A 17,678-nucleotide genomic window follows, 5' to 3' on the forward strand; every position below is an offset into this window, starting at 1 on the left:
CCCACCTTCGGAATGCTGCCAGGCACATCTCTCCCCCACTCCCCCTTTCCCTGATGTTGTGGCACACACACCTTTGTTCAGCTTCTTTGTTTGGTCCTGTTTAGATTATTGAAATGCTCTTCTTTTTGTTGGTCTCCTTACCAACACAATCGAATGACTGCAGCTGGGACAGAACTGACTGCTAAGCTCTCTGCCTGGCACCAGACTAGGGAGCGTGTATCAATTCCAAGTCTGGCCAGGCAGCAAGGATTTCATAACAACTTCAAGGCTTCCTTCTTTTTTTATTTTTTTTCCTTTTTTTTTTGCAGTGAGAGAGTGAGGCAGTGAGTGAGTGAGACAGTGAGAGTGAGGCAGTGAGTGAGTGAGAGAGTGAGGCAGTGAGACAGTGAGAGAGTCAAGGCTTCCTTCTTGTCCCAATTACCCTTCTCCTTTCATTGGATTCCCTGAGATAGCTTCTAAACATCCTCGGCAGAACTACCAATTAACTTTACACACAAAGTTTTCGTTTCTCCTTAAAAGCAGAGCAAGTTGGTAAAAGCCCCTGCTTTTTTCCAATCATTGAATGAAAAGGGGCAGGCTGAGCTCAACGAATTTCTTCAGTTTGCTTCCTTTTGTCTCTTCACTGAGACACTAAGGACAAACATTCAATCATACATACACCTATCTCCTGCCTGAATTCTGAAACTCTTCAATTATCTCAAAATCACGATTCGGTCATCTTTCCATTTGTCTCCCACATTCAAGATAACCACAGTGAACTGATGTTCAGCATTAGGAAGGTGTAGAGATGAAGGCAGTCATATAAGGTTGGAGCTCTGATGCTCCTTGAAGCAAGCAAGAAGTGACAGCTAGTATTGACTAGCTTTGTGAGGATGGGGGAGGTGAAAATAAACGGGCATGGCTTCTTTGGGCTGCGCTTAGCCTAGTAATTCCAGCAGGAAAAGGCTTAAGAAGAAACAACCGTCAGCAATAGCCTAAAATACTTAAGCAAATAAGCTTCTCTGAATGGCTGTGTTTTCAGAACCTGGTATTCATTACCCAATTTTTCAAGAGCTACCAAGTTGCACTGGACAAGGGCACCACCTGGTGCAAAGCGGGGCGTGGAGCCAGCGGGACACAACTCCCCAGAAATCAAGCCAGTTCTGCCAAGTCAAGTGTACCCAGTCCCACCTCGAAAGCAGTTCAAAACATGTCAAGTCATGAACAAACTTAACCGACTTTTGTGAATAGTCCACACAGTCGGGCAGTATTCATGTTTAGTTAGATGCAGGTTCTTAGTGACCACAACGTAAGGTCCAGTTCAAACATAAAACACATGCAGCCCACAGATATAAAATTAGGGAAGATGAAATCTCTCCCCTTTCCAGCAGTGATGATGGAAACTTTTGAAAGGACAGCACATTCTTGTGGCAAAACGTCAGCTCATTCAAGGTGCTAAGTCCAAGAAACTATGGACAGAGCCTCAAGGAATGTAAAAGAACCAGCACTTACTTCCCTGGGAAACACAAAATGTGAAAGTCCTGAGGAAAGAGAGATAAAACACAGGTTTCAGTGATGCTCCCCCACCCTGCCCCAGCCAGTCTCCAGAGCACAATGGGCTCGGTGAGGAGATGCTTGGTTCTCACAGTAAACAGCCAGTAAGGCTGGTGCTTTTTATCGATGCGAAAAGAACTCAGACACTTCCTGCTATTTAAACAAGGTCCATTTTTCTTTCAAAGAACAGGAAAGGCCACAAGAGATTCCCACAGCGCCAGCACTAAGTCTGCTGCTCCTGCACTGGGAACTACCCGCCAGAATGAAGACGATAGGACTGTTTAAAAAGACTGGAGACCACTTCTTGCCTGGGCTCTGAGGTCTGGATGCGGACTCTCTAGCTCCACTAGCCTCCAGTCTAGTCAGGATTACCCCTAATGCTTTCATGCACTGCTTCTTGTGTCCCAGGTCAGCTGTGTGGTCATACACATTATCACTGTCGTTTCCAGTTCAGACTACTCCCAAGGCCACTAGAGGGCTGACCCGAAGCCCCCTTAACCCTTCACAAAGTTAACAATAAATGGAAGAACTAGAGTGCAAACTCTGGAATCCAGTTTTCTTTTAAAAATAGCGAATTCTCCCTTTTGCTTGCTTATTCTACTGTATGCCAATAAGGTTAATATAGATAGCAGAGTTTGGATAACAAAAATGAACAGTGTTGCCCAAGTTTGTCAGCAGGTGCAAGCAAAGAACATAAGCCTATAAACCATTTCTGCTCTGTTTCCTCAAAGCAGTCTCACTAATGAACAGACGAAAACCCAGCTTCCTTCCAGCCCTGGGCCTTGGCCCCAGGGGGTCTGGGAATCCGCTAGCATTTTGGCACAAAACACACTGTTTTTCCTTTTATTATCAATCAGATCTCTAGTGTTTCGTGAGGGACACTGTTTACGCTACTTAAATAGGCCTGCGGTGGGTGGAGTGAGGGCATTCTCATTCATTCCACTGCCTGTGGCACAAGACAACTCTTATTTACTCGACAGGGCTAAGATCTCCATGGAGCCCCAGCCCCAATCTCTTTTTCTTCTAAACAGAGGTGTTCCTTTCGGTGAACTCAGTACAGCAGAGTTTTAAGCACAAATCTAGGAAACATTTCTCTCTCCACTCATCACAAATCACTTAAGTTATCTCACCTACTAAGAGACTGAGGAAAGAATGGAAGGGGGCAGAGAAGAAAGGGAAAATCTCGCAAGCTCTGGACTCCAAATCACCGCATGCAATGCCACACTGGCTCTTCCCTTGCCGAAGTTGGGAACATACTCCAAGGAGACAGAGCACTCACCTGGAATCCTGATGAAAGACCAGCCATTCTGAGGCCTGAGGCTCCACAGTCCTCCAACTGGCTCTGGGAAGAACTGGGAGCGTCGATTTAGCCAGTCTGCAGCCAGTTCAGGGGCCCCATTCAACAAACACTGCTTGGCCGCCAGACTCCCACCTTGCTTCAGCACGCGCTGCTCATACTCTGCACTTCGGTCATTGCAGTATGAATCCACGGGCACTGCGGTGACCTACAGTGAAAGGTACATGAGTGGCCCTTCCACATTTTGCCCACATTAAGCTCTGTGATAAGTTCAACTCAAATCAGATGCACAAAGACAATCCTAAAGCTCGTGGTTTTAACTTCCCATTACAAACAAAGTGAGCAACCCTTTAACAGCGGACAGAGTGAGCCTTCGCAAGTAAAAGGCCACCTTTTAGAACACGAACACGCAAACAAACCATAGTTCCGGAGAGCTCGTTTGCAGATAAACTGGGAAACCAAGTCAGGAATAATTCTACTGCATCTGTGTGTATGTACATACATAACTAGCAAATCATCCGATCTGCCACTCCCTTCACTATTGGATAGTACTTTTGGCAGAGCTCTGCTGGCCACACATCCGGTGTGTCCTTCTTTAATGAGACTGACAGATCCAATGGGAAGAAAGATCAGAGACATTTCTTTCTGACTATAAACATGGGGTGGGGGTGGGGGTGAACATTTGACAGAGGCCGAGGCCATGCACACATTTTCTCTCACTACGAGGTGCAGCAAGAACACTCAAATGTGAATTTTCTCCCCAGCCCACAATGCAGTAGAGGCTCCTGCCAACTGGTGGCACAGATTTCTCCTTCTCCGGCTTCTGGGTGATGTCTACTCTAGGAAGCAGCTGTGTGTGCAGATGGCTGTGAAATCGTTCGAGAGGGGGAGCCTGCTGAAGGTGACAAGGCTACCTTTTGTTAAAATTTGGAGGCTGCGATTTATCTGCCAAGCCCAGGCTGACAAAAAATGCTAAAAGCCCAATAGAATTAGTAAACTGCTCAGAGAACCTTGGAATTAGGCCATGGGATACGGACAAACCAGATATGAGGAGCAAGGGCAAGAGGTAAGAAAGCATAAAAACACCAGTGGTACAACTTTTATTTAGATAGTTCTGTTATTTCTTACAAGTTAGGCATTTAGGGAGAGTCCCTTCTATCATGACATTCACATTTCTATTTTCATGCTGGTTCTCAAGATTTTGTAGAATCACACAGTGCAATAACCTCATTGGGAGCTGATCAAAAGTACAGATTTTGATTCAGAAGACCTAAGGAAAGGCCAGTGGGTCTGTATTTTAAACAAATAATCCAAAGCCTCGAGCCATACCAGGTGAAATACTGTCTTGAGGGTGATAAACTGTCCCTGGAGTCTCTGCTAGAGACAAGCAGATAGCAAGAGAGAAACAGCATCAACTCAGCCCTAATCAGAGAAAACCCTACTAGGTGTTGCAGAGGAGGCTGAACAGGATGGGTTTGCTAAAGAGCAGTGCCATCTAGGGTCCATATGCAAAACTACATATGATTACAGGAAATGGCTCCTGGAGCTCCCAAAACTCACAGTCCTCAACAAAACCCCCCCTGATACACAGTCAGTAACAACTCATAGCTACTCTACAGGGCAGAGAATTGCCCCTTTAGGTTTCTAGGGCTGTACATCTTTACGGGAGCTGTAAAGATTTATGGCTGTAAATCTTGCAGTGCGACTGGTGGGTTCGAACTGCTGGCCTTGTAGTTAGCAAACCCAACATGTTACCCGTTATGTCACAGGGTTAAGTAATCTCATACAACCTTTATTTACCCTTTCCACCAAAGTTTATCCTCTTCCTAGTCTTCCCCACTCTTGCATAGACTGAAATACAAACAGGTGGATAAAAACTGGGGCTCTTCCTGCTATGGTTTAAAATCCTGGCAGCTGCTCTGGAGATGCTGGGCCAGGGAAGACACCCCCCACCTTGGATGTGAGTCCTGAACCTCACGTTCAATATTGGCTACTCTTCCATAGAAACGGTTAAAGAAGCAGTGGCCAGGAATTAGTGAAATGTGGTCAGTTCAGACAGCATGCTTGCTTAGATACACTGAGTAAACTTTCTTTTCTAATGAGAAACAGGCTGACCAACTTCACACTTGAAGAGAACTGCTGTGATGTATCATGATTATAAATCTTTGAAGAAAAGCATAACTTTTATTGAAATTGTTCATAGGCATAAACACTTTGGATCCACAGTCTCAATCAATAATGAAAAGCTAAGAAACTGCATGGGGAATGGGGCAGAAAGTGACACCAACAAAAATGGCCTTCTTGTGCCTCTTTGAGGCATCCTGATGGCTTAAAAGAAACAAACAAAACAAAAAGGGTTTTCCAGACACAATCTGTAACCCATTTTTCAAAGTTCCTTTTGGCCCGATTCCTTTCCAAGTCCAGGATTCAGTACTGGGAAGTTTGCAAGGCACATTGCTTGGTGAAAAAAAACTTTTAAATGTTTTGATACGCTTCTTTGGTAAAGAGCAGAATCATAGACCGCCACGGAGTAAGTGCACAAACAGTGCATTCACGAGGTCCAAAAGGGGTGAGTGAACTAGATTAGAACTTGCTTTGCAAGCTAGCGCCACCCTCAACAACTTCTACCTGTTCTGCCAACCGCAGTAGTCTTAATTGCTCAAGAGCAGGGAAAGATAAATGCATGACATAATATTCTTCTTTCCTGCAAATGGAACTACACACTCCCTTCGGGGCTCTGTGAGCTAACTCCCACTGCTCGCTTCATTAACCTGGTAAACCTTCATGGGCTGCCTCCCACGGAATTTAATTCAGCGCGTCCTTCCGGAGGACATGTGAACTCCTGCCCCAGCTCTAGGAAGCGTAACTGCTCTCTCTCCAAGCACTTTAGTTTTCTGGTAGGATGACTCCCAGGGCTTTAGTTTATTAACCCTTATAGAATGATTTCCTCAGCTACTAAGAAAATAGCTCATATAATTCCTTCCTTAGTGACACAGTTTTTCCTGAAGGTATTGGAATTTTCATAGCATATGCCAGGGAAATTAAATGCCTCAACTCTAGGCCAAGATTGAGGCTTCAAAGGTGAACACTTTCCCTCTCCCTAACCTAGGTGAAGGCAGAAATGAAGATAATGGACTCACCTCATGAAATGCTGCCTTGCTCAGTGGCTGTAGGAGAGACTGTGACATTTTAAACTCCCTTCTCCTCCTGTCTTCATAAACGTGGGGTAGCTAGCCCCATTTTCAGAGGGGGGCTGAGTAGGAAAGGTGGGTGCTAGTGCATAGTCCTCTAGCCAAATGATAAAACTTTCTCTTGCTTCCTGCCTACCATCACACATTTAATGGTTATTATAATCTTCCTCAAACTACAATGCATTGTTCTTTGGGCCAACAGCAGCACAAAGCTCGAGCTCCTCTGAAAATAATGACAAAGTGGTACGTTGGAGGGTGGGCATGTGAGTCTGTTGGGAGAGTGGTGTTGTTCCTGAGAGCTGAGTGCTGGCTGGTTACAATGAAAAATTTTTATGTTCACCAATGCAATTACAGTCTTAAGTAGCTGATTTTTTAATGGCTTTATAAAAGAAAGATATAAGACGTAAACACACCTTGACATTCCTTACTCAGAGAGATCCAGACTTATTGCATATATAGATGAGATCAAGGTCAAGGTCAAGAGAACAAAATCAAACATGCAAAGAAGCTTGAAGGCTGTCCTCTATGGAAGCACTTACTTCTAAGAAAAAGAGTGTTGGCACGCATCAAGTTAAGCTTCTAAACCAAGAACGCTTTGGAAGAACAGGACATACTTAAAAGTCCAAACACTTTGATAGCCAATATAAACCAAACACAGTTGACAGTGGCAAAGGAATCAGGTTCATATAGCACAGGATTAGCAGGAACATTCTAGGCAGTAGGAGTTAATGGGACTCATTACTTATTATCCCATTTCTATATCTTTCTTTAGATCCTCTCCCAAATTCTCTCCTTTGATAATAAGGCAAGAATGGACGCTGATGTGAATAACAATGGAAACATATAACTAAAAAAAGATTGAGAAGACTCTTCCTTTTTAAAATAGAACTGCTAGGGTACGGTTAGTGGAGAAAACAAGATAAAAACATAGGAGGGTAAGAAAGGTCAGCCTCTAAGAGCCTTCTGGCTAAGGGAAAGTTGCCCTTGATGTAAAAGGAAACCAACAAATTGGGAGGTTAGAAATTCTTTGTTTTACCCACAGTCTGACCACATCTCTATTCTGCCCCTCTCCCCCAGGTATTTCTTTATGAACGCAGGCTCTGATCAACAAGGCCAGGAGAGAGCAGGAGCTGTAAGCAAGCACCATAGTGCCAAGGGGAGGCTTTGCAGCACTGCTGTCAGCAATCCCTGGAACACATTTCAACCAGGGGTCTTGGGGAGGACCCCGGCAGCTGTTCAAAGCTGCATCTGCAAGGGAAACTACTCTTGATCGGCGAATAAGAGTAAACAGCTAAATGGGGAGAAGACACAACAGTTGCTGCCTAGGTAGGACATACCACGGGAACCAGTCTAGGCCGCGCTGCTTTGGAAAGAGTGAAACTATCAGACTCAGAAGCTTCTAGATGTTGGAGTGTCATGTTTCCTTTTCTTATTTAGAGGCTGGACGGAGGTGATAGGCCAGATCAAATCTCTCCCCCAATCTGCGGGTGGACCTCTTACGAAAAATGCACAAAAACCTCAATGCAGGTGACAAATGATTCCCTGTTCTTTTCAAAGATTCTACTGCCCCTGACTGGGCTGTTGGTGATAATCAACCTGACAGATGGCTTGTCCCAATTGTTGTTTCGAAGCCCTGACTAAACGAGAGGACCTACACAGGAGCAACGTGGTCAGGGAAAGGAACCACTCCTACGCAGCATATGACAACTCTTGAACCCACACAATCAAAGTGAGCATGAGCTGCCTTGGGAAAGACAAGACTCTGGATGGTCTGGTCTCCCTTTGTAATACATTTTTTTAAAAGACCCAGACAACACAGTTCTGTTTAAGATCCCTTGAGAATTGGTTCATTTATTCAAATAGATCTATTTGAATACTGTCTCCTCCCTCCTATGGCACTTACTCGTGGACTGGCCATACACAAAAAAGATGGCAGCTCGGTGAGCAGGCAGCAACGAAGCGAGGAGGTAGCTGATCTCCGCTGGTGGATGACCTGGTCTGAGAAGCCACTCACTGCTTGACAGTGGCTGCTGAAAACAAGAGACTACAAAACAAAAATACAAGTTAGTGCCAACAACAATTACATGTGATGAAAGTCAAGTGAGAAAAGGGCTACATATCTGACTTAAAGACCAAATCCCTTATATTTGCAAATAACATGATTTCTAATTTAAAAAATCAGGAGAACCAAGCATGTACATAATACAGTCAAAGTTATAGACATGTTTGTGTATATATATGCCAATAAACATGTTTTTATTAATGCATTTGAAGCAAGTGTCATCTCTACTTTTTTTTTTTTTGCCCGCCTTTAAGTTTATTTGCACAAATAGTACAGGCGGACACCAGCCCGTGCAAATGGCAGCCTAGGGGTCACCCCAGTCCCTCTTGTCCTCAGGTGGAGAACGCTACTTTGCGGGAGCCTGGGCACCTTTGGGAGCATGAGCTGGAATGTCAGCCTTGCTCTGCGCCTTGGGCCAGCAGAGCCTCAGACCTTTGGTAACATGTACCTGAGCCCACTCACCAAGCTGGGGGTGGGCAATGTAGATCAGCCGACTGAGTTAGTGGTTAACACCCCTCGGATCTTAGCCTTGACCTCCTTGGACTTCACAAGAACCTTAATAACCTGAGCATGAGCATCCATGGCGTTGGCATTGTTGGCCTGCATTTTCGACAGGCTCTTCTTGTGCTTCTTGGCAGAGCACGTGCTCCTCTGGAACTTGGGGTCCACCCACATAAGAGATTCATAACATTGTGGTTGGGGTTTCTTGATGCCACTTTCGGGATTGGCTGTATGTGATGTGCTTCCTGAGCTCGGTTGTGTCTGCTGCTCCTGGAGCACCAGGCACCAAATACCCTATCTTTTTTATGAAAAAGATATTGCCAATTATAAATGGGCCCAGCAAACTTTCACTGGACAAAACTGTGTGTGTGAGGGAAAATTTGCCTCAGTTATGTTTTATTACAGATGCAAACTCATGCTTTGAGTTAAAAAAGACCAGTAACATTTTATTCTTCACTTTTCTTTAACAAACGTGTATGTACCAACACAGTGCAATATAGCTTTTAGCAAGGTGACTCTTCTGCTTATATGGTGACATCAGTATAAGCAACCAGGAAGAGAACATAAAATCGTTAGTTCTACAACTTAACCAATATTTTAAAACATAAATTCTTCATACACATATATTTCTGTATCTAAAAATTTTTTTCCATAAATGTATCTTAATAGACCTCACAGCTGATGTTAAAGATTGCATTTGCAGTTCACACACAATATCTTAAATATGTAATATTCACTTTCAAAGAACTCCTCAGTGGGATCCGAACGTTTCCGTGTATGAGACACAGACCCCTTCTTCAGGGCAGTGTGAAAAGATTCTACCTCGGTGCGCTGTTTCCCTTTCATGTGCTCCCGGAGCTTACCTTTGGATCTCCATTCTTGATTACGTATCTGCTTTACTGGCTTCTCACACAGAGCAGACTGCTGCATGTATACGCAGCTTTATGGGGGAAATGACTCACAATGCAGTCTCCATATTACCAAGAAGACAAACCAGGGTCAAAACACATGCAGGACCTTCTGTAGAAGCATAAGTTAGAATTCTACACTGGACCAAAAGGCCGAGAAGCGGTAATAAGTTATAATTCTGGTACTCAAAGTTTCTAGTACCAATTTTTAAGAACTCTTGGCTCAGTGCATTACATTGTTCCACGCAGACTAGCATGCTTTTCTAGGGGTTTTCAAGGCTGCTTCCATGGGGCGATCAGCATCTTCTAAATAATGGTCATGAACAAATGGAATGCCCTTAATTGTTTTTCCAGGATAGTTGGGCTTTGTCTTCATCAACTTCTTTTGTTAAAAATTATTTTTATTTATTTAGTTTTCAAAAAATTTAAAATCATTTTACTGGGGGCTCGAATGACTTATCACAATCCATACATACACAAATAATGTCAAGCACATTTGTTGCCATCATCATTCTCTACACATTTTCGTTCTACTTGAACGCTGAGTATCAGCTCCTCATCTCACAATACAAGAGTCTTTACAGCATTACTACAATGCGGGGCCCGCGTACCTTTGATATGCCAGGCTTCTTTTTCTAGATGTTAAAACCCGTTACCCAGAAAACAATTTACATTCAGTTTTTCAGCAGTACTTATGCTCTCATTTTTTATTGGCTGGCGACTACTTTAAGTTTATCAGTGTATCTATGTTTATGCCCATTATCATCTGAACGCCGAGTATGAAGATCATTATGAAGAATACTAGGCTGGTGTAAGCCTGTTCTTCAGAAACAGAATAACTGCAAGAGTTCCATCCCCCCACAATTCTGACTGTTGAACCACAGATGAAGACACATTTTTAGCTAAATTTTTCATTTCCCCAAAGTATATTTCTGATGTCAGTGGTGGCTCCTCCTAGGCCTCCTGGGCGGGTAGAGAAAGGATGACCCAGGTCTGAGCAGGGCTGCATGCTGAAGTGGGGCACCCACTGCACTCCAGACCATTCCTCGGGCGGGGGCGGAGGCCACAGCAGTCGCTGAGAAGAGCTCTGAATGCTCAGGAGTACCCAAACAATGACCCTTAAATATTCCAGAATGGCAAAACTCATCCCAAGAGTCTGAAGGTAGAAGATGAAAGAAAAGATCATTTCCATCCATCCTAATCTGCAGTGCTGTACTCATCACTAGAAAAGGAGCACAGTACTCACTGTATATTTATGACACCTTTCTGGAAAAAGTCTGCTTAGTAACAATTCGATTTCCAGAGATGATTTCTAAACTATAACAAATTCACTTGCTGTATATGAGCAAGATTAAGACTGTATTCTCATTGGAAGTCAAGATGATTTGTAGCTTTCTAACTTTCGATTAAAAATAAATAAATAAAAACTACTAGTTTAAAGTGCTCAACACACTGCCTTAGCTTTGGAGAGACCCTTACTACTCCCAGAGCAGTTTGCCCAATAAGCACTTTCCTAGTTTTTTAATAACACTGGCTCCACAAAACCTTTTTTAGTACAGGTGGTTCTTGGAAATGTAACTTTATATAATAAATGAACTGTGAGCCATTGCTAGATCCATAAAATTTAATGTTTGAGAGAAAAGAACATAAAAGATATCTTTAAAATCCATTGTGTAGGATACTAGGGGGTGGAGATAGAGAAAAGAGTTCATTGCGCCTTTGGTTTATTTTGGCCAAAAACAAATTAGGAAAAGAGAAACAGAATGTTACACTGCGGGTGATGTGACTGGGTTATAATGCTATTCTGCTGTCCCTTTCTCAGGCTCTTCAATGGCTCAATACCCTGTAGGCACTGGCAGCTGTGTGCAACTTGCTGCCAACACCACAATGTGCACATCGTAGCGAAGTTGGCTTTTTTGTAAAGAGTCTTTTGGCACCACGGAAAGGTCTGCACTGAGAGTAAGTGGGCCAGGATGATAGGCCCCACAGCTGCACACTCCTTGCCACAAAGTAGCACAGAAAACACACCCATGTTTCTCCCACAGCAGAGGGTCCATGCTTTGTTCTCCATGTCTTATTGAACATTGAAAAGAATACTTATGTTAATATTAGGTTTTCATTATTTAGAAACTAATTTTCTGCCTCCATTCTTAAAAAACATGTCAACGGGAAGGTGCGTGGAGAAAGGGGAGCCGACTACAATGACGCACAATCCCACCCCCATCCAGGAGGGCAAACAACAATAACGTGGATGAAGGCAGAGAGTGGATGGTGTAAGATATGAAAATAATACTAATTTATAATTTATCAGGGGTCCATGAGGATGGGAGGGTCGGGGAGTGAGGGGAAAAAAGAGGAGCTGATACCAAGGGCTCAAACAAAAAGAAAATATTTTTAAAATGATGAAGTCAACATATGTACAAAGCTGCTTGAACAACTGATGTATGGATTGTGATAAGGGCTGTAAGAGCCCCAATAAAATGATTTATTTTTAAAAAATGTCAAACACAGATATAAAGGTCTCATTTCAAATGAAGGGGAATGATATTTATAGATCAAATGCTAGACTACATGAATTCTATTTAACAGATACTTTAAGTCACCTAACCAAAAGGTGAAAAATGAAATACAGAAAAAAAAAAACTGGTTTCCCTGAGCTTTCCACAGGGGCATTGGCAATTCCCACGATCTCAGGAAATGATCATACATACAGCTACTGTAGCTGAAAACTGACATATACCAGAAGAGTTTTCAAAAACTTGCTGTTTGGGAATTCTTCATCATTAGCCAGTGAACAGATAATGTTTAAAGCTTAGCCATATGCTACTTAAAAAAAACAAACCTTAATTTTAAAGATTATTCAAAATATTCTTTGTGTATTTTAAGTTGCAAAATCTGAGCATATAAAGCTTTCATCACATACCATGCCAAAGCCAAAGTAGACCATTACCATGACAACAGCTTCACTGAGCCTAAGCTAGGGGATGGAATCAATACTGGTACCCTGTTTCTGCCAACTATCATTTTATTGTGACATTTATTTGGATATATTCTACAGCGTGTTCTATCCTGAAAAAAAATTGACCAAGTGGTATATGAAACCACAGGTTCTGTTTTTTTCCTTTATTCCTCTCAAGAACAACAAAAGATTAGAGTTCATATGCATGAGACTCACACTCCTTACCTACTGCAAAATAGTCTAAGAAAGACCTCTGACCAGAGCATCATTGGGGAAAGTAGTGGGCACAAGATGGTGGTGGGTGAGAATTAAGGAATGAAAGTCCTGAGTTAGATACACATACATATTCACTCCTAAAATTCTTCAGAATAAAGCAGGTTGAAATATAATAAAATTAAGCGGCCCATAAGGACCATGTTGGCTTTTGTTAAGAACCATGTTGGCTTTTGTTACACAAGAATCATAAGATAAAGAAATTATCAGAACTCATTCTCATTTAGAGATTTTATTTTTAAAATCCTAAAATTTTAACTGAAACATCCCTAAAGTGTCAATTGCTCTGTGCCCTAAGCCTACTTAGTGTGTAACAAAGAATTCAAACTTGACATTTGTTGCAGAGTGAGAGCAAGGTGTTATAGTTACTATGGGAAAAGAACTTCTCACTCCTGACTGCTGCACAGACCTCATTAGAGTACTGGAAAGCAGGTATACTACACTGAGGACTGAGGGGTGCTTGACCCAAGCATGGTATTTCCAACTGCCTCACATGCACGTGAAAGTTGGACACCAATAAAGTCTGAAGAAGAATTGATGCATTAGGACTGGAGAAGAATAGTTAAAGTACTATGGACTGCTAAAAGAACAAACCGATCTATCACAGAAGAGGTACGCCAGGGCGCTCCTTAGAGGCAAGGATTACCAGACTTTGGACATGTTGTCAGGGGAGACCAGTCCCTGGAGAAGGACATTCTGTTTGGTAAAGAAGAGGGGCAGGTTGAGGGGAGGAAACGAGTCAATCAGGGTGCAGGGTAGCAATGATGAAACATACAACTTTCTTCTAGTCCTTAAATGCTTCCTCCCCCCACTACCATGGTCCCAATTCTACCTTACAAATCTGGCTAGACCAGAGGATGTACACTGGTACAGATAACAACTGGAAACACAGGGAATCCAGGACAGATGACTCCTTCAGGACAAGTGGTGAAAGGGGCGAGTCCTGGAGGGTGAAGGGGATGGGGAAGGGGATCCGATTACAAGAATCTAGGTATTGCCTCCTCCCTGGGGGAGGGACAGCAGAGAAGAGGGCGGGGGGCGACGTCGGACAGGGTAATTTATGACAAAACTATAATAAGTTGTGAATTATGAAGGGTGGGCAGGGGGGGGAAATGAGAAACTGACATTAAGGGCTGAGGTGGAGGACAAACGCTTTGAGAACAATGAGGACAGCGAATGTACAGATGTGCTTGACACAATGGACGGATGTATGGATTGTGATGAGCACTGTACGAGCCCCCAATAAAATGATTGAAAAGAAGAAGAAGAGGGGCAGCGAAAAGGAAGAAGGCCCTCAAAGGGATGGACGGACACTGTGGCCACAACACTGGGCTCAAGCACAGGGACAAGTGGGAGGACGGCCCAGGACTGGACAGTGCTCTGCTCTGCTGTATGGGTCGAACCGACTCAATAGCAACCTAACAGTATGTGAGCTGAGCTTGCTTGTGGAGATTAGGAAGCCAACACTCATTACTTGTCTCCAAAAAGAAATAAGAACAAATTGTATTTAGGAATATTGGCTACGGGAACAATAATTAATATGTATCAAACAAAAAACTTGCCATGCAAGCCATTTTTAAAGTGACATTAAGTACAGCATCCAAACAAAAATCCAATGCTCCATCAGAAATAGTTCCTATTCCCCGCCCCCCCCCAATCTCCCTGCGGTGGATGGAGTTGACTTTGAGTCAGTGACCTGGCAGGACAGAGTAGAACTGTCCCATGGGTTTCTGAGACGAAGTCTTTACAGGAGCAGAAGGCCTCCTCGATCTCTTGAAGCAGTTGGTGGTGATGTTGCAGTCAGCAGCCCAGAGAGTAGTAACGCACTCCGTCACCATGGATACCTTTGTCTCCCTATATATGCCCAAAGGAGATGCTTCGTCTTTTTGTAAATGGTACCCAACATTTGTCTGTGCCTGAATTATTGTATTTGGCAAAATGCTTTCATTGTTAATCCACGCCATAGCATGTTCCAGAATTTCATTTCTCTTTACAGATGATTAATATTCCATATATGAATATATACAATTTGATTATTTATTCAAAGATATGACAAAATAATAATTTATAAATTATCAAGGTTTTGTAACGAAGCAGGGAGAAGAAGGAGAGGGGAAAAATGAGGAGCTGATACCAAGGACTCAAGTAGAAGGTGAATGTTTTGAGAATAATGAGGGCAACAAATGTACAAATGTGCTTGACACAATGGATGCATGTATGGATTGTGGTAAGAGTTGTACGAGCCCCCAATAAAATGATTTAAAATAAAGATATAATATGTTGATTAGAACACAATTTGCAATGAAACATCTTGCTCACCAGAGGAACACTGATTCCTTTTCGAAGATCAAACACCAGTATTATATTGCATTTAATATTAAACTGTATTGCATTCCCCCACAGACATTTGCTGAAGCCAGTAACATTTGAGAGAAACAAGTGACATTAAGAGGAGGGAGAGACTGCAAAATAATTTCCAGTTTAAGGATTTTAATGGTGCCACAGTCCAAACCCATTTATGGGCTAAACCAAATTTTAGAAAAGAGACTATCAAAGCATTCTTTACAATATAATTAAGTAGTTAATATAATGGCACCATATACTGTGGTGGTTTTAAGATAGATTGACAAACTCTTTGGTATTTCCCCCACTCACCCAAGAGGATGGAGAGCTTATTGTTATTGAGTGCTATATCAAGTAGGTTCCAAATGACTCACAGTGACCTTACAGGATGACAGAGTAGAATTGCCCGATAGGATATCGTAAGCTATAATCTTTACAGAAATAGACGGCATGCTCTTTCTTCCTTGGAATTGTGGCTTCCTCCTTTTCTTTCTTGGATCAACTCACTATGAGAAAATAAAGCCAGGAGGACACTCAAGGAACTCTATGGAAAAATTCAACTAGTAAGGAACCAAGGTCGCCTACCAAAATTCCATCAGACTTTGTCAGGTTTGTAAGAAGCACACCTTACAGCAGCAGTGAGACTTTCCAATAACAGCACCCCTACCTGCTATCTTGACAGCAATGATCTAGAATGGTTTTCACTGCCCTAAAGATCCCATGCTTCACCTGTTCCTCCTCACAATCTCTCCCTGAATTGGCTGCTGTTGTTAGTGTCTCTATAATTTTGCCTTTTCCAGAGTGTCATATGTATACTTTTTAATGTGACAACTTTAAAAGGTTTATGGAAAAAGGAATTTAAAAATAATGAAAGCTGTCCATAGAGTTTTTTAAGCTACTTTATATACAGGTGTTGACAAAGTAGATTCACAATCTTTTAATGAGAGGTACACATGATCAAAAGTATTTGGGGATCAATAGCCTATACTACCTAGATTGCTAAAAAGCATGAGTATAGCACAACGCTTTTAAGTGGATTATAGAATTTATATGAAATTGCAAACAGCTTAGGCAGCTAAGAAAATATTAAAGAGAAATTATGCTGGAGGGCTTGTACTACCGGATAAAAAGACTTATTATAAGAGGCTATACTTATTAATGTGAAATAGTACAGATTCTTATGTTTGAACCCAGTGTTTCCGCACTGTCAACCCATCTTGTTGAGGGTCTTCCCTCAACAAAGGACCATCTTCTTTGTGGTCCTTTTTCCAGGGACTGGTTGGGCTGTTGACTGCAAGGCCAGCAGTTGAAATCAGTTGCTGCTCCATGGAAGAAAGATTAGGCCTTCTACTCCCGTACAGAGTCTTGGAAACTCACAGGGGCAGTTTTACCTTGTCTGACAGGGCATCTCTGAAATGGCACTGACTTGATGGCAGCGCGTTTGCTTATTTTGGTTTGCTATGGACTCAAGGATACCCAGAGGAGTGGATTAAGTGCAGAAACAGAACCGCGTATACAGAAACCTGTTTCATGACCAAAGTGAAACTATCTTACAGTAACAAAGACAATAAGCAGAGTAGGTCAATTGGATATCTATATATTTTTAAAAACAAACAAGAAGCCTCTTGAAATTCCGGTAGACTGGAAGTGAAAGGTAAGTAAGAAAACATGGAGAAATTTTTTTCATGAATTCATTGCAGATAAATATTTCTTTAACTAGACACAAAAGAAGTCAAAAATGAAAAAGCAAGCCAGAGAGTTGAAGATATGTACAATACATCAAGAACTAATATCCAGAATATATTAGGATCAACAACTCAATAACAGAATAGAGAGAGTACAACAGAAGACTACGCATTTTATAAGAGGTTGTTAAGTCAATAAGTATAATAAAGGGTTTGCGATATTAATGTTCCTGAGAAAAATGCAATTTAAAACCACTGTGAGAGACTACTATACAGAACGGCTAAAATAAAGGAATTAGACAATATCACTATCTGGTAGGAATGTGGTGCACCTGGAACCTTCACACACCGTTAGTGAGAGTAAAAACGGATTCAGCTATTAGTCAGTGTCTACTAAAGATGAACACGCATTTACCATATGGCCCAGCCATGTGGTTCTTGCAACTGTGCATGAAAAGGCTTGCATGGCCATGGTGCTAGCAGCTCTACTTAGAAGAACAAAGCTCGCTCACCAGGCCTTGAGGACAATGTTCCCGATTAGAGCAGCCAGTCCACAGAGAGGATCACATGGCCGGCCCCATTATGCGACACAACATCCCTCACTGACCCAAAGCCCTACAGGGGACAACACCAGAGACACAGTGTGGGAATTGTGCCCGATCTGATCCCACCACTTGGAGGCAAAACACTAAGGGGGTGCAACAGAATAGCAAGGGAACAGAGCAGCGAGCTCCCTAAGGAATGCTGAAGGTGGACTTTGGGGCCAGGGCGTGGTGCCCCAACAGACTAGACTAGAAAACACTCCTAAAGGCCAACAAACAATCCTTGAACTAACTACAAGTTTTTTTTACTTGGTGTATTTTGTTTTGTTTTTGGCATTGGTTTGTTGTATATTGTTGCTTGGTTTTGCTCTGTCTTGTTTTTGT

The 17,678-nt window shown here is 42.5% G+C and overlaps 1 protein-coding gene across 2 annotated transcripts in view; it reads right to left on the reverse strand.

The window, feature by feature from the left end:
- INO80 (INO80 complex ATPase subunit) overlaps positions 1-17,678 on the reverse strand; it is a 113,242-nt gene that overhangs the window by 47,223 nt on the left and 48,341 nt on the right. For both annotated transcript variants that reach the window (XM_045287779.1, XM_004712722.3), the window contains exons 24-25: positions 7,925-8,065; positions 2,813-3,038 (exon numbers count right to left, since the gene is read on the reverse strand). In XM_045287779.1, the coding sequence (XP_045143714.1) occupies positions 2,813-3,038; positions 7,925-8,065 (367 nt within the window). The remainder of the gene's footprint in view (positions 1-2,812; positions 3,039-7,924; positions 8,066-17,678) is intronic.

This window comes from Echinops telfairi, unplaced genomic scaffold, assembly GCF_000313985.2.
Source record: "Echinops telfairi isolate 266 unplaced genomic scaffold, ASM31398v2 ScPeMD7_18;HRSCAF=68, whole genome shotgun sequence".
NCBI classification, from domain to species: domain Eukaryota; kingdom Metazoa; phylum Chordata; class Mammalia; order Afrosoricida; family Tenrecidae; genus Echinops; species Echinops telfairi.